Source organism: Hippocampus comes, unplaced genomic scaffold (genome assembly GCF_001891065.2).
Source record: "Hippocampus comes isolate QL1 unplaced genomic scaffold, H_comes_QL1_v1.1 scaffold51, whole genome shotgun sequence".
Classification (NCBI taxonomy): Eukaryota; Metazoa; Chordata; class Actinopteri; order Syngnathiformes; family Syngnathidae; genus Hippocampus; species Hippocampus comes.
In genome coordinates this window covers 974,694-995,107 of record NW_017805497.1, presented here as the reverse complement: position 1 = coordinate 995,107, position 20,414 = coordinate 974,694, and the positions used below count along the sequence as shown (strand labels likewise).

Below are 20,414 nucleotides of genomic sequence, written 5' to 3'. Positions count from 1 at the left end.
CTAAAAACCTTACGCTAACTGGAGCGCTAATGAGAGAGAAGCGCTCCAGTTAGCGTAAGGTTTTTCGCCTTCGAGAGCTAACTATGGCCATCGAGGACTACGAAGCGTCCCGTGGGTGTTTTTAGCATGATAAAAAGTAAAGTAAATGTCCGTCGAGCCATAAGCAATTTACTCTGAGCAGCTAATCGGATGCTACGGATCTAGCTTCAGTATCTACACACATAGACAGTGAGGTCTATGTGGCCTCTTGGCCAATCGGAGGCCAGGATGATGCTCGGTAAGCCAATAGCAGAGCAGCTATGAGTATGTTGAGCCCAGGAAACTCGCAGCTGTGACCGAAATAAACATCGTTCACTATGTAAACCAGTGTGGTGGTTGCTGTTGCCTTTTTTCGAACGAAGCAGTAGAGGTCGCTGTTGGATAAGACTTCGTTGTAGTGAATGTCTTCGCGAGGCTGGAGCAGACAAAATGATTTCGTATAACGCAACAGGGGGTTTTTTGTCGTATGGGGGGCAGGAGAATGGGAATTGTGTTAATGCATGAAGATTTTTTCACATAAGGGGGTATTTTCGCCCATGCAGGTTTCGTTCTAGAGGAGTTTCACTGTATGAAAAACCGCCACTGGTCCTCGCACCACAATTGTTTGTTTCCCGTGTAGACATGTATAATCTGAGGAGAATCAAGACGAAGATCACTCATGTCGCGAACACTTTCTTCACAACTACCTGTAATCTCTGTGCTTGGTCAGCTCCCGACTGACATGATGTGACTAAGAGGAACAATGAGTCCTGATTCGGGCTTTTCACTCCTGAGCATTATGTCTGAAAATAACAACCAGGTCATGAATAACACTCTCTGCTGCTCAGAAAACTGGCATTGAGACATGTTTTTTGACACAGTCAATTGCTTGTGTGCTTCCGTTTGGGAAAGCCTACATTAGCGGGGACTTAGGTCCATCATAGAAGATTGCAGTTGTTGTGTGCTCCTTAGGCCAAAGAGGATTAGCGCTCAGCCCCGCTAGGACCTGAGGGGCGGAGCCTTTTGACAGTCTTGGCTCATGAGCTTTATGGGTGCTTCATAGCTAATCCTCCCGCTACTATTGCATCACAGGTGTCATGAAGAGAATCCCCCTTGTCCGCATAGCACACGGTAGAGGCTTTTTTGTTCCTGAAGTCCAGCTATGATCACATTCATAATTGCGACCGATGGCCATAGCTATGTGTGCTCAGGTGATTCGTCTTGTCCCTTTTCCAATGCACTGTACTGGCTTGGCTATATGTATTTATGAGTCCACGGTGAGGAATGACAAGAATAAACACTCAAGCTAACATTAATTACCCTAATGTCATGTGCTTGTTGCTGTAGTATTAGTGGTGCGACAACAAATGATAATATTGTGTTAAAAAATAATCTTTTGCTCAATTTAAAATATGAAACTCATGTTTTTAGCTTTATTAAACACATGGGGGAAATTAAAGATACTGAAATGAAAGTCATTTTTCTACAATATTCACATTCATTTAGATCACAGGTGTCAGACTCAAGGCCCGGGGGCCAGATCTGGCCCGCCACATCATTTGATGTGGCACGCGAAAGCAAATCAAACATGTTAACTTCTCTGATGCTTACCAAAATTTTTACCAAAATTTCAAATTCACGTATGTAATATACAAGAGAGCTAGTGTATGTTTTCTTGTTACCAAAACCCTCATTACAGTAACTTAAACTATAGTTGAATAAACCATTATTCTTGACTTCCTTATATGCTTTCACAGTCATAAGGCCCTCCAAGGGAACGGCAACTATAACGTGGCCCGCGACAAAAATGAGTTTGACACCCCTGATTTAGATGTACCTCTATACTCCACAGGTTCCACTTTGTCCTTCGCCTTCTTTTGAATTTTTGGATAAATTATGTTATTTATTTTGATTGTTTTATAACCCTGTTTAATATGCAATTTAAATTAAATTATGGATTAAATGATGGAGTATGTCAGTGATTGCAGTGGAATCATTTCTTGTGTGCCCTGCATTCCAGGCGACTCCTAACGGTCCTGCTTGCTGCTGGTGGCTGCTGGCCGTGCTGCCCATTGACCCGCGCTACCAGCTCTCTGTCCTCTCCATGACCAGCCTCAAAGAGCGCCTGGTGAAGATCCAGCACATTCTCACCTATCTGCAGAGCATCCCCAACAGTTAAGAGCTTCCTCTTCTCGTCCTCGCCACTCCGCCGATTGGACGCTTTAAAGCGCGCTCACCCGAACTTGACACTTGCAGCTCCAAACCTACTATGCTAAAAAGATTCTTGAGCATGCCGAGACGTGGCCAAACCGCCTCAGGGATTCTTCCGGTGACGCACATTGTTTGTCACGTCAAACACGAGTCACACGAGGTGAAGCGGCTTTCGCCTTTCCAGAATTATGCAGAGGAACTTCCTGATGTACGGTGACAGCGTCAAGCCTTGTGCACACAATGAAGTGGCCATCACTGAGATGGATTGAGAATGTTGGTTTGGGTCAAATTTCACCTGTTGAAAGAGGTGGGGCGAGGGGCAAGGGGGGAGGAAGGTGATCGAGATGCCATCGGGCAAATCCAGAATGTTGCATTTAAAAAAAAAAAAAAAGAGGAAAAAAGGTCTACATAATACCCAAGTGCAACCAACTCACATTGATGGTCCACGCTGTCCCACTAAAGGACAATAACCAGACTGCCCACATTTGTGTTTTGTATTCCTCCCCCGTGCCAAGTGCGCTAAACTTCCATCATGTCCCGGACTTCCTGACACCGTGTGTGTTGTTTCCATGTGGTCATGCTGAAAAACACTGATGACAACAAATTGTCATCCTGAATGTGTACTTGTCAAAATCTTCCTCCCACAGTGAACTAATAGCTCCAAAAATCTTCCAAAATTCGTCACCTAAAACGGGAGATATTTATGTGTCGAACTACTTCTCAATACAACACTCAGCTACTCCCAATGAATTAAGTGCATGGAATACAAGTTGTTTGTACATTCTGACCTTATTTTTGTGTAGACGTTTTCAGTAGGGGATATTGCAATATGAAATCACCGAATCAGTATATGCTGGATGCATCTACAAGGCAGACCTTTAATATTATTCCGAATATTCAGCACCCATTCATCTTGCTCTGCTTGGCGGGGAGAACCTGTTGCCTTACAGCATTTGACTTTGTGATTTCAAGTTACACTAAACTTGGTTTACCAGTCTTTCCCATCTTGATATGAAGTATGTTATGATTGTATTTTTCCAGCAGTCTCAAGTTGGAAAGATATTGGAAAGATACAAATTCATGGCTGGTTTACTTAAATGATTTGTGAAAAGGTTTTTTTTTTTTGTTTAAGGTATTGCTATTTGCTCTGTTTTAAGTTAATGATTTTCAGTAATAAAAAAAAACGTCGTTTTTTGTTCAGTTTTGTTTTCTTTCAACTTTGCTCATCTTAATGCACACTTCAAAAAACTAAAGGTTGAGAGTAAGGTGAATGGAATGTGAACACACACACACACACACACACACACACACACACACGCGCGAGGGGGGGGGGAGAGAGAGAGAGAGAGAGAGAGAGAGAGAGAGAGAGAGAGAGAGAGAGAGAGAGACACATGAAAGATATGACTCAAATCTCCAAACCCTTTGCAAGTTGTAAGACTTGCAACAACGGTAGGAATAAGAGTGCCTGAAATCCAATTATCCAGGATATTTTTGATATATTAAAATAGATCTATGAACCATTTTCTCAGCCCCCCTGTGTATTGGTCAAGCCCTTAGCACCGGCAGAGAAAAAAAATCCTGAAGCTGTACCTGTCTTTTAACCGCAGCGCCAGCCTATGTCATTTCCGGCCCTGGCGTGTATTTGGCAAGTACTGTACCGTACTGACATGACGAATGTCTTATGTTACATGTACGCTTTAGTATGTACCCTGTGTAGCCACAAGGGGACGACAATGTAGCATCAATGTTTTACTCATGCTTCATCGAAACCTACATTAGCGCTAATTGCCCATTTATTTTGAAAATAAAGCCATCCATCCATTTTCTAATCCGTTTATCCTCGCGGGCATGCTGCAGCCTATCCCAGGCGTCTTTGGGCAGAAGGCGGAGTACACCCCGAACTGGCTGTCAGCCAATCGCAGGGCACACATCTACGAACAAACAACCATTCATGCTCACAATCACATATAAGGTACAATTTAGAATGTTCCATGAGCCTGCTATGCATGTTTTTGGAATGGGGGGGGGGGACCGGAGTACTTGGAGAAAACCCACGCAGGCACCGGGAGATCATGCAAACGTCACACAGGAAGGCCGGAGCCGGAATTGAGCCCTTTTGCACTGTGGGGCGGATGTGCAAACTAGTTGAACACTGTGCCGCCCTTATGAAAACAACATGATTGACTATTTCTTTTTCAGACGTCATAAGTAATGTACATAGTTTCACGGAACACAATGAAGGAAATCAGAGGAGCAGAGAGTGGTTGTAGTGCCATCCTCACCCTCCATCAGAGGTCACCGAGCTGAGAGCATCATCACGAACTCTGCGGAAGGAGACAGACAGCAGGTGACAATGATCACAAAAGGATGCTGCTGTACATCATCATCAGCCCATACTGAGTTCACTCATACACTCAAAACTTTCACATTGATGTGATGACAACATCAGCAAGTTAATGAACCTCACAAAAGGGCAATCTGGTTGAAAGAATAAAAATACGGTACATGGATGCAAGGCTATTTCACATCGTGACCTTCCTAAACTAATGGCCTAAGTCACGAAGAACTGATCTAACTCCTTATTTTATTGAGTAATGCTTCATTTCAGGGGTAGAATTTAATGATCTGTTTCACGAAGAGTTTTTGCAGCGGTGGCCAGCATCATGAGATGTTTATGGCATTTTGGGGGGTCAAAATATAACACATGCCATTATTTTAAGACTGTAATGAGATTTTGAAAATTCATCAGTATTGCTTGCATATAACAATTGTAGACAGCCATCCTTGACAAAATCGCAAATTTATAATTGCCACGCTATCGTTGTCGTCATCTCCATGAACAAATAAACCATTACTTTTCACCCGCTTCAGTGGAACTCTGCATTGTGAACTACAATAGCCCATGATACACCTCCGAGACAATAGGAATATATGACAATAAAATTGCTGGCCAAGCCCATTTCTTTGTTACACTTGTTATTGTGCACAAGAACAAAACATGGAGCTCCGGCCGTCACGTGACTGATCCCTGCGTGTATTTGTTTAACCAGCCGTGCGGGCAGTATCGCAGCCGTGGCAGTGAAAGGGTTTACAATGGAGAGCAGTGATAAAATTAGTGTTAATCAGTCAACATTCCATCCATTTTCTGAACCACTCCATTTTTACTACGCTTAGTTTGTTATTTCATTTGGTCACCTGTCAAATGCTAGTCCCTGCACAACAGTTGTCTACCATTGTCAAAGTACGGCATTTGCGTTTACTCAATGCAGCGACACTTTTTCTATTCTGCCAAAATGGCGTTGTTGATGGGTGGCTCGGTGCATTGTGGGTTGCGTGACATCAACGTCCAGAGTTCCATTGTACTTTTTTTTTTAAATACATGCATGCATGCTTGTGTTTAAAACTGTGCCCCTCTGACAAAACGCCTGGGCGTCAACCTGGCACTCCCAGGTAAAATTTATCAAGGACTGCCCATGAATTTACTTCTTGTAGATTTGTAAACAGAGATGTCAGCATGCGCCATAGATATCTCTAAAGTCTTTAACTGACACTGCAGTCATTTTTAGAGGACAGCAACTCTGAGGGAGTGTAGCAGATTCGCTGAATTCTTTCCGATAACAGACACTGTCTCACCACGGACTGATGAACAGTGAAACTTTTTTGAGATATTTTTTGTGTAATCATTCCATCTTCATGCAAGTTGAGACTTCTTGTTTAATTAAAGAGTCGTTGAGAGCGCGCTTTTGTGCGAGGCATGGCTAACATCAGTCAGTGCTTTTTTTTTGAGAGTGCATGACATTCACACACGAATGTGAATTTGCTTCATTCATGGCACTCTTTCACAAAAAAAGCATGAACTAAGGCCCAACTGATTTGCCTTTTTTTAGGTCGATTCTGATATCTGGCAGAAAAAAAAGCCTGAATAACCAATTAATCATGACATTATTTTTAAAGATGAAAAAAATAATCAAATAACTTTTTTGGTTGGCTCCCTAAAGCTTCCAACAAAAAAGATATGAATTCTAGGCAGAAAATGTAAGGTTTATCATACTTTGGCCTTTACTATTTAATGAATTTCACAACAGAGAGGAATTTTCAAGGAGAAAAAGATGCCAAAAATTTTGAACTGATTAATTTAGCTGCCGCAAGGGGGGAAAAAAAAAGACTGAACGCTTACATAGTGCATCCAATAAACTGTAATGTACAATTATATGTGGGGATATTTAATATGTAATAAAAAAAGTGAATAATTATTTTGCAATATAGTAATCGTTTATATAACTTGCCTCTATGAACAAGTTTACACAATATGCATATACAGTGAAACTCCTCTACAACGAAATCATGTTTGCAGCAAGAAATTTTTCACAACAGGGGGTTTTTCACTGTAGCAAATTTGATCTCAGATGTAAGCACACACACACCCACACACACAAACGTATGTGTACACGCACACACAAACGTTTGTGTACTCTATTTTTATTCCAATAGTACATAAGTATGAGCACACACTTATTTGACACTTCATATTGTCAGTGTAGAAAGAAAAAAAGGGAAAGAAATTGCGAAATTTACGATCAGCATTCACTTTCACTTACATCAATTTCTTGGAAAATGTATTTTATTTTGCTTGCTCCGTCTTTCATTTTGATCACTTTTACCCTCTCTTCCAGCATCAGAGCTCTTCTTGTCTTAGCTGCTTGACATCAAAAGGTCCGTTTTGTAGCCATTTTAGCATCGAGGAAACGTTCGTTTATTTGAATGTCCGTCGAGCCACTGGAGCGCTAATGAGAGAGAAGCGCTCCAGTTAGCGTTAAGGTTTTTAGTCTTCGAGAGCTAACTATGGCCATCGAGGACTACGAAGCGTCCCGTGGGTGTTTTTAGCATGATAAAAAGTAAAGTAAATGTCCGTCGAGCCATAAGCAATTTACTCTGAGCAGCTAATCGGATGCTACGGATCTAGCTTCAGTATCTACACACATAGACAGTGAGGTCTATGTGGCCTCTTGGCCAATCGGAGGCCAGGATGATGCTCGGTAAGCCAATAGCAGAGCAGCTATGAGTATGTTGAGCCCAGGAAACTCGCAGCTGTGACCGAAATAAACATCGTTCACTATGTAAACCAGTGTGGTGGTTGCTGTTGCCTTTTTTCGAACGAAGCAGTAGAGGTCGCTGTTGGATAAGACTTCGTTGTAGTGAATGTCTTCGCGAGGCTGGAGCAGACAAAGTGATTTCGTATAACGCAACAGGGGGGTTTTCGTCGTATGGGGGGCAGGAGAATGGGAATTGTGTTAATGCATGAAGATTTTTTCACATAAGGGGGTATTTTCGCCCATGCAGATTTCGTTCTAGAGGAGTTTCACTGTATTGTATTATGCATAATCTGAAGATATTCTTTGCATATTTTTTGAAACTGATTGGCTGCATAATGTAGGAAGCCTGATTATTATCAGCTACTAAACTAGCCAAAGGGAGCGGGGAGGGTGCAAAAGTATCAAGAAAAAAATATTAAAACAGTGTGACTCAGCCACTCTCTACCGCTGTGTGTGCTGCGAGCGCTTTTGCACATATGAATCAGTTCACTGTTCTTTGTACAAGGCGTGGGATGGCTTTTTAAAATGATGATGTGAATTTGATGACACCTATTGAGGTGAGGGGTGGGAGGCGCAAATCTATAATCCCACCCAGGGCTCAGGGCGGAAGGTTTATATATGGGATATTCATTTATTGTCGCGCCTTGTTAGACATGAGGCCCCTGTGACACCTTCAAAACTGTGCCCTCGGGGCTAATTGATGATGATGACAAAGAGCGCTCGCTCATTGATCCCTTTTTGACAATAACATGCCTCTTTCATATGTTGCCGATAATTGCAATAGATTGGATTGCTGCGACAAGACAAAACAGATCACACTTCTTGGCTCTATGTGTGCTCAAGCCTTCATTCCCTGCTATCGGGGGGGCATGCGGGTGTGTGTGTGTGTGTGTGTGTGTGCGTGTGCGTGTGCGTGTGTGTGTGTGTGTGTGTGTGTTTTCTTAGCAGGTAATGCAATTTCTGCTAAGTCCTTGAGCTGTCCAGCACAGTGTGTTCTCAATGTGTCGCATGTGAGACACGTGCCGGCATGTGTATTGATTGAGGAAAAAGCCCAATTAGATTGCAAAGAATCTTTCAGGCAAGGCGCCTCCATGGAAGCGTGCCTTTTCTTCCTCTTCCTACTTTCTCCTCCATTTGCTCTTAATGTTTTCTTGTAATAGCTTTGTTTGTGTGGTACTTTGTGTCTACTGGATTTCTTCATGCGCTTTCATACCATACCGATAGAGAAAAACAGGGAACAAATAGATTTACAGATCTCAACGATATTCTTGATAGGGCACTGGTAATACTTACAAACTAGATTTGAATAATGTTTTGTGATGAATTGTTTGGAAAAAAAAAGTTTAATTGACTCACACACAGCCAGACAATCATACGCATGATTCGATTAAACTAGAGAGATTTCTTCATCATGTGAGGGGTCTCTCACATTTTAAAAATCACTTGAGAAGTTTAAAAATTAGAATGCATGTTCCCAATTTTTGTTCTTTTCACTGCATGATTTTTTTTTCAACACAGTTTTCGTTTCACACTAAGCACCACCTCAACAAATGCCAAGCATCATCATGAAAGCATTAAAATGCAGTAACATAGTTGGGAATCATAAGTGTTCATCAAAAATAGGAAATCAAAAAATAAGGGTTCTTTCCTTAGTTACCGGTACTCTAAGACACCATAAGATAACTCGGTTTCAACGCTGCGATTAAAATATTACAAAATAAACTGGCACGATCCGAAAATGGACCATATGGTAAGCATATTGCACAAATGTAGACTCAGACGAATAACGGCACAAAAAAATATATACTTACAGAAAAAGTATCAACAGAAAGCGCTGGCGACACAAAACCAGGAAAAGCCAATCTGAACAAATAATGCTTGCAAAGAATCTGTAAAAACAATTCTGTGAAAAAAAAACTTCATATCCTTCAATTCGTCCTTATTAGGGTCACAGGTAAGCGAGAGCCAATCCCAGCTGAATTAGGGCAAGAAGCGGAGTCCAACCAGGTCCCATTGACCTCAAATCATTGTGACTTGCTCATTGATTTTTCTGGTGACAAATGTTAAAGCCTTGATGACTTACACTCACTCAACTAACTATGGGACATCTCTTTCTGTCAGCTGCTCACCATCAAAGTCGATGTTGCCGTCTTTGTTTAGGTCAATGTCACCAAGGATCTCCTCTAGCTCGCCCTTTTTCAGCTTCTCTCCAAGGAGGGTCTTCATCCCATCCTTCAGCTCCTCAAATGTGATTTTACCGTCCCCATTGCAGTCAAACTACAAATGAAAGTCAAGACAAAGGATGTAGAGGATTAGAGGCAGAGAGGATGAAACAACAGAAGTAGAATGCGATAAACGCAGTACAAACAACGGAAAGGGTTTTAGAGGTTATTAAAAGCCACATTAAAAATCCAATTAAAGTGTTCTCTAGATAGAAAAGAAACCGATTTGAGTTTGTGGACCATCTACCGAGCTCTGTGAAGTCTGCAATCAGCTTAAATCTGCAGATGGGGCAATGCTGACTTATGAGGTGTTTGTCCTGAACTGAGAACATCTTTGGAAATGAGGAAGGGGCTGGAAATGAATTCTCATTTGCACACATGGTGCCTGGAGTCGCTCATGTGTCCCTCTTATAACTGATTATTTATGGTGCTGACCGTGACGCAAGGAACACTCCACGCGAAGACATATTGCCGATGCTGTGTTGATAAAAAAAGTGCAAACAAGTTTGACACAGAGTAACATAGCCAAAGATATATTTTTGGTGTTGGCACAGTTAGACTGCGGTCACATGAAAATGTGATAAATCTGGAGGTGAGGCATCTGTTAAGAGGGAACCCTTTAATTGTATTCCAAAAATGAATTTTGGGAATAATAGAGTTCATTTAAAAATAATGTAATGTTGAATATATGAATTAATACATTGTAAAGTCCTTGTAAAGTGAAAATAAGTATGTCTTGTAAATTAGACATACCACACAGAAGCGTGTTGTTAAGGTACCGTTAGCATGGGGTATTGTCCACAAGAGAGCACATTTAAATACAGACAAGCTTTTAAATGTAGCTTTAGCTCGCGTGACAAAACAGTCACACAAAATCATATACTGTAAAATAATAAATCCAAAAATAGTGGATGCAATAAAGAGCTTCTAAAATGTGATCCTATTTGATGCATGAGACTATATTGCCGATAAGACTCTACCCATATAAATCAAGAGCACAGTGAGTGCGCCGTTGCATATCAAGCATTCTTTAATATTTATTAGCACAGAGCGCACTTTATGTCAGTGTCGTCCATTCGGCAGTAATCATTAATAACTCCCGCACACAGTGCCCAGGCAAGAGGCTGGCTTACAAATTCTGGAAAATAACCTAATTTGTCTTGCTTGGTCACGTCACGATTTTGCTTGGAGGAGGAGGTGGGACTTAAAAATCTTGTTTTTCCTGACTTTGTGGCAGGCGGTGCATTCGGGACTTGGTCCTGCAGTGAAGATTTACCAGACTTAATCCGCCTCTTTATACCTCAAGTATTATGAGGCAATTAGAAAATTATTGGAAAGAAATATGATTCGAAAAATATGTAGTATATGTGCAACTGTTTAACTGGAGCAACTGTGATTCAATATTTATCTCATAACCAGAGTATTAAAAAAATCAATCAATCATATTGACATTCTACTAACCAGAGGAACTGATTATTAAACACAACTGCTCACTCAATCACAAATCTGACAGCATCCATATTGGATTTGTCAACGACAGTGGTAATAGATGGCTAAGATGTCAGTGCTTATGTCAACGTTGGCTCTTGAGAGTTCTGTTAAAACTCTAACTAATTGTGGCATCAAAACCAGTGGAGTGTGTACATTTGTTGTCAGTGTGGGAATACAGAATTTTGAAGATTATTGTTTTTGGCACAGCGCATATGTATCAAGAAGCATCAATTATTTGCTCAAATTCACTATTCACAGACTGGCTCATTCCCAAATTACGCAAGCACACTGTAGTAGGATGCAGGCTGAACAGCGATCGATGTAGTTAGCACATCTGCTTCCCAGTTCTGAGGTTTTGGGTGTCTTTTGCTGTATAGCAAAATAATGTGTTTTTTTTTTTTTTGTTCAGATTTTCATCTGGCACTGTATGTTACTGACATTTAGTTTGATACCATGTGCCACTTCCTGTGTTTCAACATTAGCTCTCACGAGTAGAGTGTGCATATTATACCTGTGCAGGTACTCTGTCTACCTCCTACTCAAAACTCTCTGTATGCTTTGGATTTTTTTTTAAACACACATTACTTCGAAATTGTTCAGTCAGGACGTTTGCTCACAGTTAAGACTTCCAGGGTTCCTGGCTCAGTACTATATGACGTTTCCATGCTATAGCTGCATTGCCTATAGAGCAGTGGTAGGGAACTCTGGTTGTTCGAGAGCAATATACTGCCTGTTTTCGATCCCTCCCTACACCAACGCACCTGATTCAAAGGATCAACTCATCAGCAAGCGCCGTAGAAGCCTGAAACGATCATGATCAATTGACTCAGGTGTGTTGGATTAGGGAGAACTCGAAAACAAGCAGGATATGGATCTCGAGGAACTGGATTTCCTTACCCCTTCTCTAGGGGAAGCCCCCCCTTGTACAAGTAAGATCCACACACTTGCGATGGTGTCGGCTTCGTCATAACTAATCATTACCTGTTTGAAGGCACAGCGGAGCTCCTTCAGCCCAACCATGTGAGCAGTCTCAGCGAGCATCCTCGGGCCCATTAACTCGCAAAAGTCGTCAAAATCCACGTGGCCACCCCCTGCAGAAGGACAAAGCAAACTAACCGAGCTAGCAAACGCAGGTGGGCAACATTAACATTGTTTAATGATGTTTTTACTGCACATTATTCGGTTATAATGTCATGGTTTTTGGCCACCTGGGGGCAGTAGAACAAACTGATGGCACAGCAACAAGTCAAACTCTCCTAATGTGTGTCTGTAAGCAAACTAAATCTTGTTTAAACATCGGGCAGATGGTTAGCTCTCATTTGGCTCTGTTTGTATTTATCAGGGAAAATACAGTAACTACAACTGCTCAATACTTTAATATGTATTTCAATACAGACAGGTAGAGAACGATTACACCCAAATGGAACACACACACACGCACACACGCACGCACAGTTTTTTTTTTTTTTTTAATGGTGACAGTTGGAAAAGAAGATTCCAAATCTGATGAGTTTCAAAGGGGAAAGAAAAGGTTTCCCCACTGTCATAGAACAGACTGTATTTGATATAGGTTTGACTCAACAAGCTTTTGTGGCCATTTAATGATTAAAATGTTGTGCTGATGCCCATTATCGTTGATTTGCAGCAGCATATATAGATGTTAATTTAAAAAAAAAACAGCGGCTGAAAAAGGCTGAAATATGAGACAGCTAATTATGTGATTTTCAGCCAGCAAATGATTTTCTTATTTGCTCTAACGGTAGGGTACATTTTTCTCTGCCTTGTCAGTTGTGTAGCAGCAGTCTGGGAGGAGTCCTGACACTGCACAAGAATTTCTTTGCCTTAAGTGGGTCAGACTATAATCACTGTATAAAAAATCTTCTAAACGTCTTAGAAGAAAAATATTATTTTCTCAACTGAGAGTGCTTGACTGGTTATGGGAAAAAGATATCATTTCATGGTATTGTTGGCTCCAAAGGGATTTAAAAAGAAAAGAACTAAAGCCTGTTCTCCCTGTAAGGTTAAAGCATTATCAGTAGCATGCATGAATAATTCAAATTACAGTATAGAGTGTGAAACAGTGACAGAAAACAAAATAATCTCTTATTTGTCATCATATTTTGCTCATAGCTATGGCGTGTGCGCGGATGTGTGGGCGGGTGTGCAGGGTTTGATTTTGGCTCCAGCCCTCCTGTGTGGAGTATGCATGTTCTCCCGTTGCCTGCGTGGGTTTTCTCTGGGTACTCCCACATTCCAAAAAGACTCATGGCAGTTTAATGGAGCACTCTAAAATGTCCCTACGTGTGATTGTGAGCGTGAACGGTTGTTCGTTTATGGGTGCCCTGCGATTGGCTGGCAAACACTTTATAGTGTGTACCCCGCCTACTGCGCGGAAGCAGCTGGGAGAGGCTCCACATTGGCCTTGTCATTAGCTCGATCTACGCATTAAAATTATTGAAAACCTGCCAAATTTGGCCATTAGAGAGACAGAAAAACATCTGGAGCCCCTGGTCCTAGGAGATTAGGGCTAAGATTCTCTGCCATCATAATGACTGGCTTATGTTTTGTTTGTGAGCAGTATTGTACAGGGAAATACAGTAAATGCTTCAATGCATGCTATTTTTACTTTGCATTACAAATAAACTGAAACGGACGAGTCATACCAATTACGTTTAATGAATAACATCACCCGGTTACCTACGCTAACTAAACATAATCAAGTCGCAAATCAAGCTCTTCCTCACTGGGGCACATCTGGGCTTTTAGTTTTTGATTTTTCTTGTTTACTATTGAGACGTCATTAAGCACACCTGTATGATATAATGAGGTCCAATGCAATAGCTCAGAAAATTAGCCTTCAGCAAAATACTTTTAATTCACACATTCAGTGCCGTCTTATTTGGGAAACCACGGAATGCATTGCTCTGACATTGGTCATCTGTTTCACAAATACTTTGTGTGTGCAGTATGCAGGACATACGTTTGATTTTGATCATGACAATACTTGTGGTTTTATCATAGATCAAGAATAACATCTCTTTATTCACTTCTGTTGAAGTGATGACTTTTTTTCTTCCTGATAGATTTTAGATTTCGGACTTTGAAGGAGCTGACCTTATTAATAGGGCCTGGTACTTTTGTTGAACACCTTTGATGGTACATATGCATATACAGTAGGCTATCATAAACAATTGGGGGATGTCCAATGCGATACAGTGGTCGTTTATTTATAAATATTGTATAGAATCTCGCAGGATTATACAGGTGGACCTAATTTTGAATCTACCATCAAACACATCAATCTTATATTCAGAAACTAACTCCCTACATGATCTCTTGAATCTCTTCTGGAATAGCAAGGGCACACAGGCAAGATTTGTCTGTTTTATGCTGCCTCTCTCTGACACAATGTTTTGTAGGTCATGTTTTCTCAGAATTTAGAATGTAGAAGCTGAACTATTCAGTGTGAGGCATTTTTGTTTGTTTGTTTGTTTGTTTGTTTGAGGAACGAGAAGCAAAGGCAGCCCCAAATGGGGCTGCTGAGAAAGAATATCTCAACCCGCACTTCAACATGCAGAGTCACAACCATATAGCAACACACATGCAGGGCGTGGGCCATTAATCAGTATGCCAAAATGCCTCCAATGTCCCCGGCTTCAAAGACAAACATCAATTCCGCACAGCGGAAGGAAAAAAAAAAGTGCAACGCACATCGACACATTACACGTTACACACACTTGCTCATCTGAGATGGACCCATCAGTCATTGAATGACATAACATCTGAGGGACAACTGAAAGCTAGCCATGCATGCATGCATGCACGCCCCCCCCCACCCCCCACACACACAAAGCCAAACAAATGAATACACACATCTCATCTTGATCTGCTGGATGATCTCGATCAGTTCCATCTCTGTAGGCATGTATCCCATGGTCCTCATGCAGTCAGCAATGTCTTTGTAATGTATAAAGCCATCTGCATCATAGTCAAACTCCTTAAAGGCCTCTCGCAACTCTAACACACACACACACACACACACACACACACACACACACAGATCAGAATCTTTAAAATGGTGTCACAACACCAAGCACAACAGAAATAAACTCAATGTAAATAAAAGGTGTGTACATCTATCTGTCCTACTATTTATAGTTTCACTCCAGATAAATGACTGCTGTGAAAAAAGTCATTAAAACAAAGAAGCTGTGCTGGGTTCAGACATTAAATACATAAGTCGTTCAGTCCACATGTCTCCAGGCAGATCAACCCCCCCCCCCCCACCCTTGTAAAAGTCCCGTATCTAATGAGAACACTTGGAGATCTTTTTGCACTTGGCTCGAAGCTTGAGGGCAGAATATTGAAATGAGATTAGGATCAGGCTGTGCCTTTTAAACCCAATAAAAGGACTCTGATTCACCATACTTTTCTGACAGATGTACTCCAGCATCAGAACTATACAGCTTTCCAGAAGTAAATCTCAGCACGGTTGTCAAAAATGCAGTGACGCAGTTGACACGTGGCTACCCCCCGTCACCCAATTGGCATCTTACCATCCAACTCCAGGGGCATCAGCTCTCGTTCCTACGCAGCACAAAAGGAGGAAAAGACACTGCATTTAGTTACAAGACACAAGTGGACGATCAAGGTCACTTCAAGAGGTCAAATTCTCTTGAGAAACTCCCCAGTGATAATCAGTTTGTGCCGACCAAATTAGAATAACATGCATATCATGTCAGCACAGCCGCATGATGACAACAAGCACTAATGGGATTTCACCCTGCAACGTTTCTCATTTGCAAAATGACGCAAGATCATACACTCCTACTACACACACGCGCGCGCGCACAGGCACACACTCGTCTACAGCTGCAGCCTCCAGAGGGACCCGCCATACGCTTAGTCTGCGCGCATACAAACACCCACCCACACGTAAACAAATGCAACGGCGAGTCGTACTGACTTTGCTCTGTCGCAATGACACACAGACACAGAAAGATGGCTGCATATGCTTGCCAGCGCAGGAACACAAAACACAGCATTTGCATACGGTCTTGTGTGTGAACCGTTCTGTATTCTCTGCTGTTTTCTTTTGACATTTGCTCAGGCTGACGCTCCCTCTCTTTCTCCTTCTGTTCCACCCCAGCCACCCACCACCACACTTTTCATGCAAAGCTGGAAGCCGGGAAGACAAGGTCCGCATGAACATGAATTTGGCAAGAATAAGGTGGAGCAAAGCTGGAGTTTTAGTTACTAAAGAGTTAATTCGGGGCAGGAAGGCATCCTGAGGCATCCCGGTAACTTCCCCAAAAACAAATAGACTTGTTTTCAAAGAGTGACAAGTGCTTTGTTTGTTGCCCATGAGGGCAATTGCAAATGATTTGCCTCAGTCCTCAAAGCAATTGTCTCATTTGCATACGTGTAAACACGTTCTGGATGTAATTTGCAAATGTTAATTGAGATGATTTTGAAAGATGAACCAAAAATTAAAGGAATAATCTTATTAAAATGAGTGCGCCTTAAGTAAAACAAAACGATAAAAAAAATAAATAAAAATGTTGGAATCGCACTGGCCTACCCGATGCACAATTTGTCTCCTTAACCATCATCATGTCCACATTGGGAAGCGAGAAACATGAAAGTTCACTCGTCCTTGTATAAGACGTATGGCGATGCTGCTTGGCACATAGTCCTGGGATATCTATAACCTCAAAGAAACTTGACTGGCACACCAGTTTAGCAGGCATATAAAATCTCTGATCATTTTTTTTTCTTTCGTGCAGCTGTACAACATTTTGAAACAACATGAAACCGAAGGCTGTATAATCAAGTCAAAAGTAACAAATACGACCCAACATTAGTAGCATTTGCAAATTGGCCTTTACTGCCATTCTTTTTCACCTGCCACTTGCAATCCCCCCTTGGTAATTGTAAGGTTCTTACAGTGACCATTTGTCAAAAGGTGGGGGGGGGGGCACATTAGTAAATAAATACACCATTGTATTTAATAATCCCACTTTAGAATGAATAAGAATATCACTCAGTAGGGCGCAGAAATGCGCCAAGGCCTATAGCATGTGCCTGATTATTTTCTGATAAAGCAAATGGATACGTCTTTATCTGGATCTGCCACAAGTTGTACAGTAATATTCTCTTCTGTTCTTGTTTATATACAGTATGTACCACCCATCCATACAGTTTTGTGGTAACTGATGATCAGTTTTTGGGTAACTCTAAAGTGACAAAAGCATTGTCTGTACCGTTTATATCCTCACCAGCATCGCAAGTGTGCCTGCGGCCTATCCCAGCTGACTTTGGGGAAGAGGCGGGGTATCCCTTCAACTGGTCGCCCGCCAACCGCAGGTCACATGAACTGTAAACAACACCCTTTCACACCTACAGACTACTTAAGTCTTGTGTATCATGCATGTATTGGGGAAGCGAGAGGAAGCCGGACGATCTGGCGAAAAAAACCCACCCAGGCATGGTCAGAACATGTAAACTACACGCAAAAAGGCCGGCGCCCAGATTTGAACCTGAGACCTCTAAACTGTGAGGAGGATGTGCAAGCCAGTTGTCCACAACAAAACCAAACAGTGCAAAGCCTAACAATGGTGGCGAAAACAATGAAATGTCCTTTGCTAAGGACATATTTGATACATTCATCAAAGAAGGTCATTTGGTTTAAAGTCCTGCACGGCCTCACGAAAATTAGCAGCCCTTATGGTGTCTTGGCAAGCCGGCTCACATGGCAGCCAGGCAAACAATTGTTCTCTGCGTAACATTGGCAGCCGAGTTGAAACGCAACTTCAATGCCAACACACACTTGTGCCAGCAGTGATTCCGCTATATGTCGAACTCTGCCTCGAACACTAAAACCTTCTCATAATTCATACAAATGGCTTCATTTTTAATGTTGTTTTCAACACTGCAGCATAAAAGAGCTGGAGTTACCTGGGGTGCATTGGTTATGTTTATCTTATCAAAGATCCTCTGCTCCACAAGGGTATATTTAGATGGCAAGGTCAACACATTAATTGGATTTTTCTTTCATCCAGAAAGGATTTGATGGCCATGCGGGCTCTGAACGCGCCCATCGCATTGAGCCCATTAACGGTTAATTTCATCCTGTGTGCCTTCAGTCGTCCCACTGAGCAGCCCACTGTTTCTCAAACACAAAATACATATATGAGAGCTATGTTGATGTTCGCAAACAGTGAAACGGGGATGTTCAAACGGCGACGATGCGGCTGCAGCACATCTGTGTTTCGTCTTCCGCCACCGGGATGGAGTATCTGCCCTCTGTATCTTTCTTCTCTTGTAGCAGTGTCAGCCATGCAATGCATCAACTCTCTTTCATTATCTATTTGTCTTGTCCGGCCTCCTCTAATGAGGGCTGACAGTAAACTTAGCTAAGGGGCTAATTAATACTGAGGCAGGGATTAGGATCACTGCAGGATGAATGGCCTGCTCGCTTCAGCCTCTTTGCCACAAGTACGTTGTGCACGGGGGGGACCCAATGCAGACCCTTCTACCTTCGGAGTGGTGACGGCGTAGGAAGCAAATAAGTTGAAGGTCATCCTGGAGCTGTTTTCACCTCCCGTAAATGGGCTTTAAAGCAACAAAACGGCCCTGTTAGTTATTGAGAAACCAAGCGAAAAACATCATTAAAACGTTGAGGCAGATGACTCCCTTTGGTGAAAATGGTTCTCCTTTTTTGATATTGGTAAATCCCTCCCCTGTGATGACAAAGCATGAAAACGATTTTCGTTTTGTAATGAGGTCTCATTAGGGGCTCATAATGTTCCTGGATGAAAGTGATCTCGCCATGATGGTAATAACAGGAAACACCGCAAAACTGAATCAAATACATAATTGTCTTCAACAGAGCTCTGTTTGTCTGACTAAATGTTCCCTTATGGCCATGATTCTCCATTCGGTGACGAAAATAAAATGGAACCTCAAAATTTGAAAGCCCCTATGAATTCAACACACATTTTTCTGGGAAAAACCAGGTCGCACAAAACCTCAGACCTGCTGTCAGACAAGACATCAGTATATTCACAAGCGCTTGGATTTTTTTGAGACTTCAGCTCACTGAGTGGATCTAAAAGCATTGCTTTGAATATTTTTCAATGAAAAAAACCTATTGATCTTGATTGGTTGTTTACAAACAAGGAATGGACTAATTTTTTTCAGACTGATATTCAAATGTAGTTCCAGCAAAGCTATTGAGAAAGCAAAAAGAAAATGGTAATTATTCCAAAAAAGGTTGTCAGGTTGTTGAACTGACCTGTCCAAAGAGTTTATTGAGGTATGCGATGTAGGCGGCAGCCACTGCTGAGCTGTTACTGAGGCTCCGTTTGCCGCGCCGATGACGTTCCTCCTCACCACCACCGTTGCCCTTTTTCTGAGTCGTGGGAGACTTTGAGCTGTAAATTGTGCATTATGGAGCCAATGATCAGCATTAATCAGGGGCTTTTAACTCCCCATTGCGACTCACTTAAACACACCCACACACATTTTGGGGGGACCAAATTCTCATAAAGATACAGCTGCATTGCACCCGCTTTGAAGTTACTGCTTAGAGAAGAAATAATTGAAAAACATGAGCAGTCCAATCAGCTGACATGGCTCATTACATCAGTCACTGGAGAAACGGGTGAAGTGTCCTTTAATTTAGATCTCTGAGTGCTTGTTTTGCAGCTGATGCACCAATCAGGGACTCCAATTCTCTCCTTCTCTTAATCAGTGTTGATGAGAAACAGAGGTTGATAATAACCAGAATTTCTTGGAGAGGCTGAGCTGAAGAGCCTTATTTTTAAATCGGCCGGTGGTCAGGGATCTGCCGGCTACTGGACTCCTCGCCCCTCGAAGAGAAATGCTGGGAGGGAGGAAAAAAAAAAATCATGGTTAAACCTTTGAGATGAACATTTAGAATAAGATGACTATTTATATTCAGAAATAAAAAACAATTTGACGTCTGCCTTTTGGGAAATGTACCAGTTTGGTAATAAATCAATGCTAATATTGTAAAAATTTACTAACCTGGCTGCAGACGATGGTCGGCTTTCTGGTCCTCCCTTTCCACTTTTTAAAGACATCCTGCTGGAAAGAGACAACATATTTGAAAAGAGAAAAATTCCACAGATTCATCAATTCCATGTTCTTTTGCTTTGCCATGTGTCAGCTGGAGCTCATCTTGGCTGACTTTGGGGAAAAGGTGGGAAAGAGAAGAAGAAGAATATTGAAGTGGGGTTATTTGAAGTCAGCAGACTCCCATGCATAGCAGCAAGACTCTGCCGGTGTCCTAATGCTTTTGTCCGGCATGACTGAGAGACGTCACTTGTTGAGTTTTACAGTCATGACAGTCATT

At 41.9% G+C, this 20,414-nt stretch overlaps 3 protein-coding genes across 5 annotated transcripts in view; 2 read left to right on the top strand and 1 right to left on the bottom strand.

Annotated features, from left to right (window-relative positions):
* The window catches only part of lonrf1 (LON peptidase N-terminal domain and ring finger 1), a 17,113-nt gene extending 13,700 nt beyond the window's left edge, over positions 1–3,413 (top strand). The window contains exon 12 of the mRNA XM_019876634.1: positions 2,039–3,413. Within this exon, the coding sequence (XP_019732193.1) occupies positions 2,039–2,197 (159 nt within the window). The 3' untranslated portion in view covers positions 2,198–3,413. The remainder of the gene's footprint in view (positions 1–2,038) is intronic.
* Positions 606–20,414, bottom strand: cabp4 (calcium binding protein 4). Of its 3 annotated transcripts, XM_019876640.1 has the most exons (9): positions 20,087–20,414; positions 19,821–19,922; positions 19,332–19,470; positions 15,592–15,622; positions 14,909–15,052; positions 12,017–12,126; positions 9,452–9,599; positions 4,512–4,553; positions 606–669 (listed from the first exon to the last, which is right to left on the bottom strand). In XM_019876640.1, exons 1-8 carry the CDS (start codon positions 20,161–20,163, stop codon positions 4,525–4,527), a joined length of 780 nt encoding a protein of 259 aa, XP_019732199.1. In that variant the 5' UTR covers positions 20,164–20,414; the 3' UTR covers positions 606–669; positions 4,512–4,524. The 3 variants fall into 3 exon arrangements, with proteins under 3 accessions (XP_019732199.1, XP_019732198.1, XP_019732197.1); XM_019876639.1 differs by lacking the exon at positions 606–669 and having other exon boundaries at positions 4,282–4,553; XM_019876638.1 differs by lacking the exons at positions 606–669; positions 4,512–4,553 and having other exon boundaries at positions 8,617–9,599.
* The window catches only part of doc2g (double C2-like domains, gamma), a 65,444-nt gene continuing 56,814 nt past the window's right edge, over positions 11,785–20,414 (top strand). Inside the window, exons 1-2 of the mRNA XM_019876637.1 lie at positions 11,785–11,964; positions 12,027–12,168. The gene's annotated coding sequence lies outside the window, so the exon portion shown is untranslated. The remainder of the gene's footprint in view (positions 11,965–12,026; positions 12,169–20,414) is intronic.

Bases quoted from the DNA above. Each gene is read 5' to 3' on its own strand.
- cabp4 (XM_019876638.1), bottom strand. From the start codon at position 20,163: ATGTTGTCTCTTTCCAGCAGGATGTCTTTAAAAAGTGGAAAGGGAGGA. The intron at 19,923-20,086 runs GTTAGTAAATTT...CCTCCCTCCCAG, and splicing joins CGACCATCGTCTGCAGCCAG to CATTTCTCTTCGAGGGGCGA. The intron at 15,053-15,591 runs GTAAGATGCCAA...TGTGTGTGTTAG, and splicing joins GATGCCCCTGGAGTTGGATG to AGTTGCGAGAGGCCTTTAAG.